The sequence below is a fragment of the Palaemon carinicauda genome, chromosome 13, assembly GCF_036898095.1.
Source record: "Palaemon carinicauda isolate YSFRI2023 chromosome 13, ASM3689809v2, whole genome shotgun sequence".
NCBI lineage: Eukaryota > Metazoa > Arthropoda > Malacostraca > Decapoda > Palaemonidae > Palaemon > Palaemon carinicauda.
The window spans coordinates 91,992,184-91,996,902 of record NC_090737.1 but is presented as its reverse complement, the minus strand read 5'-3'; the positions used below and the strand labels follow the sequence as shown (position 1 = coordinate 91,996,902).

Here is a 4,719-nt window from a genome sequence, read left to right as displayed (position 1 = left end):
TAGATATATTACAGTTAACTGGTTGTTTTATGTTGATTCTTTATCTGGAATGAATATTCCACCTTTTCCGTGACAGTTTCTGGTCAAAAGTAAGAAGTATAAGTGTGCGAGAATTGAATAATGATAATAGTAATAAAACGAAGTTGGCCATCAGTATGTAAGGTACACACACACACGTTTATTCTTTACAAGTTTTCAATGTATACACACATTTGGAACATACACACCACATGCAGGGTTTCAACTTTAGGTAAAAATACCTTAAAATAGAGTAATCAGATCTCCTTTCACTAGTTTACGCCAATAAGCAGTCTCTTTTGGGGTTGCCATATCTGAACAGTCAAAATACCGTACGGTTTTATGTTTTAATGATAATCTGAGTCTCTTTCTTTATTTCTTAATGACATTTATAAAACTTTCATTGTTGCTTTTTTGCTAGAATCGTCCTCTTCATTCATTTGCAGGTTAATGTGAATCTGCCATGCCAAAGATACGCAAATGGAGTGATGAATATGTCAAATATGGTTTCATTGCACTCCTGGACGATAAGGGAGGACCAGGCCTGGCACAGTGTATGACTTGCCATTTTATCATTTGCAACTCAAATTTGAAGCCTGCTAGACTTCGAGACCACCAGTTGAAGCATCCAACCACAGAATATGAACAGTTTCTCGAGGAATTGCAGGCGAAAAGGAATAGATATGAAAAGAAATGTGCACTACCCCAACTTGGAGTCGAGCCAGTGCAGAAACCCCTTCTACAAGCTCCATATGAAGTGGCATACCAGTGCATTAGTGCCAAGGCTTTGCATTCGGCTCGAGAAATTTGATTAAGCCATGCACCATTCGGATGTTTGAGTTAATTTTGGGAACAGAGGCAGCCAAGAAGTTGAAGGATGTGCCTTTGTCCAATAATGTCATTGGAGGAAGAGTTGAAGATATGAGTTGCGACATCTTGGACCAAATTGTAGAGGAGATTCAAGCAAGTCCTACCCGCATTAGTCTGCAGTTGGATGAATCAACTGATGTTTCCAACCTAAGTCAATTGATTGTGTATACCCGTTACATCAAAGATGGTGATATTAAATATGAATTCCTCTTCTGTTTGGCTTTGCAGACAACGATTAAAGCAGCAGATGTATTCCGACTATTGGACGAATTCTTTTAGAAGCATCAGATCAAGTGGGAGAAGGTAGGATCAGTCTGCACAGATGAAGCCCCAGCCATGCTGGGGAATAAGTCTGGATTGGCTGCTCTAGGGAAGGAGAGGGTACCAGATATCATTACGAAGCACTGTGTACTCCATTGCCATGCATTGGTGGTAAAGACATTGCCATCTCATTTCTAAGAAGCTCTGTCCGTCTGTCTTAAAGTTGTCAATTACATCTGGGGACGTGCTTTAAACCACAGAGTGTTCAAGTTATTTTGTGAGGAAATGGGAAGTGAACATCAGGTGCTTCTCTTCCGCAATGAAGTGCGATGGCTCTCCCACGGAAAAATGCTGACACGTATTGCAGAGCTCGCTGATGAGATTGAAATATTTCTCCGAGAGTATCAGAGTGATTTTGCTGAAAATTTTGAGGACGAGATTTTCATTCTCTCTCCCTCTCCTACCTGGCAGACATTTTCTTTCATCTGAATGATCTCAACTTGTCCATGCAAGGCATGTTTGCTAATAATTTTGATTGTACAGAGAAGGTAGAAGCCTTCAAGAAGAAAATATCACTGTGGAAGCGTCGAATTCAGGGAGGAAATGTGGGAAGCTTTCCTATCCTGGATGAAAAACATGGAGACAAGACAATCCAGCCAATGCTTGTAGAAAATATTGTTGCTCACCTCTCACTCCTAGAGACCACTATGGCACAATACTTGCCCATGCATCATTAATTTCCATAATGGATACAGCAGCCCTTCTTGTCAGATATGGATGATGATGATAACCTGATAATCTACAGCTGAACAAGGGTTATCAAACAAAATTTCGCACTCTACTGCTGTCAGGTTTCTGGTGTGATCAGTTGGTAGCATACCCTGGATTAGGAAAGGCAGCGCTGGAAATGATCATCCCATTTCCAACTATCTACCTCTGTGAAAAGGCTTTCTCCACCATGCTCCAAATCAAAGCAACTGCCCAGAATCGACCTCAAATTGGGTTGCTTCATGATATGAGGGTGGCTGTGGCCAACAAAAAGCCTCGAATTGAGAAACTATTTGCATATAAACAACAGCAAAAATCACATTGATGTATATACAGTATGATTGATTACCCAGTTGTACATATTTAAATCCATGCAATTTAATTTTTTCATATTTTTTTTATTTCTTTTATAAACAATATTGGTATTTTGTTAATTTTATGGAATAAAAAAATAAAATTGATCAAGCAGTACACTTCACCTTCCTTTATCCTTCTAGTTACCTAGTAATAAGATATTAATAATTAAGATAATTAAGGGGTACTGGACTGCTTAGACATGGCAACAGTGGGCGCCTAGGGTTGGAAAAGGTTGGGAAACACTGCTCTAGAGAATTGACTTGAAGCATTTTCAACACCGAAAGGGAGAAAATAAAACCAAAATAGTTGACTGTTAGCTATAAATGCTGTGTACCAACCGTGTGTCACACAATTGTACATAATTCCTTTTGTATATAATAGGCTTGTATCTTCGCTCTTCCCTCGCACTCAAACGAACATGCAAATTCATGTCTGCTGTTTTGCTCTGAACATTGTCTGTCTCTTGAACATGTTATGTACTGTTGCCTTGAGGTTTTGTTCCTTAATATATAACTCAGTTGATTGCATCCTGCCTTTGAGTTCACAACCCTTACTCGGCACCGTCACATTGGTGAGGTGGGTGGTGGGCGGCTTTGTCTTTATATACAAAACCTCAAGGCAACAGGACATAACATTTTCGAGAGACAGACAATGTTCAGAGCAAAACAGCAGACATGAATTTTCATGTTCATTTGAGTGCGAGGGAAGAGCGAAGATACAAGCCTATTATATACAAAAGGAATTATGTACAATTGTGTGACACACGGTTGGTACATGGCTCCCCCTCTAAAAATGACATACTAAACATGTTAAATAGGTGCCCTGAATCTGTAGAGGTAGTAGTAAAAACTGCGCCGATTAGCGACAGTAAGTGGCTGTAGAAGTCGTTGGTTTCGGTGCGAGCGAGTGGTGGATGATGGGTGGCTGTTGCTGCTCCGGCTCGTCACGGGGTAGGCGAGTGTGTCCTACGGCATTCATAGGCGTGTGTGTCCTACTGCATTCATAGGCCTACGGCATTCATAGGCGTGTCCTACGGCATTCATAGGCCTAGGGCGTTCATAGACGTGTATGTCCTGCGGCATTCATAGGCGTGTATGTCCTTCGGCATTCATAGGCGTGTATGTCCTGCGGCATTCATAGGCGTGTATGTCCTGCGGCATTCATAGGCGTGTATGTCCTACAGCATTCACGTCAGCTTCGGTTGAAGTTGAATAGGTGTCCTCTTCGTCACAAGTGGAGGCGTTGATGGAGGTTTTGAAGGTCATGAAGTGGGTTCACATCACAAGTAGAGCCATCTGCGGTAGGTTGCAGGCGAGTAATACCGGTCATTTTCCCGAGGGTGAGCGAAACTTTGGTCCCCCCAACGGTTGTTGAGAGAGCTGAAAAAGCGTTGCTATACGGGCGGCTGTCTTACATCTACTGTTTTCCTGAATGGGTATTTGATAGTATCCAGACTTTAAATCAATAGTTGTAAATTACTTACTATCCCGTACCTACACAAATAATTCTTCGATCAAGGGCAATGAAAATGTATTATTCTTAGTGACTGTATTCAACTTCCCATAATCAACACACAATCTTGCCGAGCCATCCTTTTTCCTAACAACTACAATTGAAAAAGCCCAGGGGGATTCACTTCTCTTAATTATCCCTTGTTCTCTTAATTTACCAATCTCCCTTTCTATTTCTCCCTGGAATTGAATGGGTACCTTGTAAGGCTTTCGACCTGATTTGCTCCGCCTGCATAGTTTCAATGTTAAAGGGAAATTGATAAATCCTCCCGGATAGCTCGTCTCCAATTGCAATTACATCGGAATAATTATTAACAATGTCACTATAGGTTGATATTCTGAATAACATAGTTTTTGAGCCTGCTTAATCAAGTTCTGAGTGCTCTCACCTGTGTGGTCTGGAGTTGTGGGTCTCAAGATCCCATTATTAACAATTTTACATAATGCTAATTCACCCACAGAATCACTGCCTAACACAACTCTTTTATTTGACAAATTAACTATTGTTTTATCGGCTGTGTTCTCTAAGACTACGTGTACCCAATTGTCATGGAGTTTATCAACGACCTTGGTTCCTTCTGGAAAAGGCTGACACTAGATTAATGATATGCTCGTGTCTGGGGAGAAAACACTTCTCCTCTTTCAGGTACATCTGTTATCTTACTTAAATATCTCTCCGTGCCTGTGCAAGTACTTACTATCTCATGAAATTCTATTGGAAATATGTACCGTCCTGTTTTTATTCTTATAGTATCTTTTTCCACAAAAATGTATAATTGATTACTACTGATAAAATCAGCCCCTAATATAGCCTCGATTCCTGGATTTCCCAAGTTGGGCAAGACAAAAAATCATGTGTAAACTTCATAGATCCCACCTTGAAGTTGACGATCGTTGTATGGGTTACATGTAGTTTATTCCCTCTTAGTGTATA

General features: G+C 40.6%; 3 protein-coding genes across 3 annotated transcripts; all 3 read left to right on the top strand.

Moving 5' to 3' along the window:
- Positions 1-481: 481 nt before the first annotated feature.
- LOC137651704 (protein FAM200C-like) lies at positions 482-829 on the top strand. The gene has a single exon (XM_068384923.1). The coding sequence runs from the start codon at positions 482-484 to the stop codon at positions 827-829; it is 348 nt and encodes a 115-aa protein (XP_068241024.1).
- Positions 830-849: 20 nt separating this feature from the next.
- Positions 850-1,167, top strand: LOC137651703 (protein FAM200C-like). The gene has a single exon (XM_068384922.1). It carries the CDS (start codon positions 850-852, stop codon positions 1,165-1,167), a length of 318 nt encoding a protein of 105 aa, XP_068241023.1.
- Positions 1,168-1,434: 267 nt separating this feature from the next.
- Positions 1,435-1,886, top strand: LOC137651702 (protein FAM200C-like). Its single transcript, XM_068384921.1, has 2 exons — positions 1,435-1,558; positions 1,693-1,886. Exons 1-2 carry the CDS (start codon positions 1,435-1,437, stop codon positions 1,884-1,886), a joined length of 318 nt encoding a protein of 105 aa, XP_068241022.1.
- Positions 1,887-4,719: the final 2,833 nt, after the last annotated feature.

What these genes read in the sequence shown, in the direction of transcription:
- LOC137651704 (XM_068384923.1), top strand. Translation starts at nt 482, where the DNA reads ATGCCAAAGATACGCAAATGGAGTGATGAATATGTCAAATATGGTTTC.
- LOC137651703 (XM_068384922.1), top strand. Translation starts at nt 850, where the DNA reads ATGTTTGAGTTAATTTTGGGAACAGAGGCAGCCAAGAAGTTGAAGGAT.
- LOC137651702 (XM_068384921.1), top strand. Translation starts at nt 1,435, where the DNA reads ATGGGAAGTGAACATCAGGTGCTTCTCTTCCGCAATGAAGTGCGATGG. An exon ending in ATTTCTCCGAGAGTATCAGA is followed by an intron (nt 1,559 to 1,692) that starts GTGATTTTGCTG and finishes TTGATTGTACAG; the next exon opens with AGAAGGTAGAAGCCTTCAAG.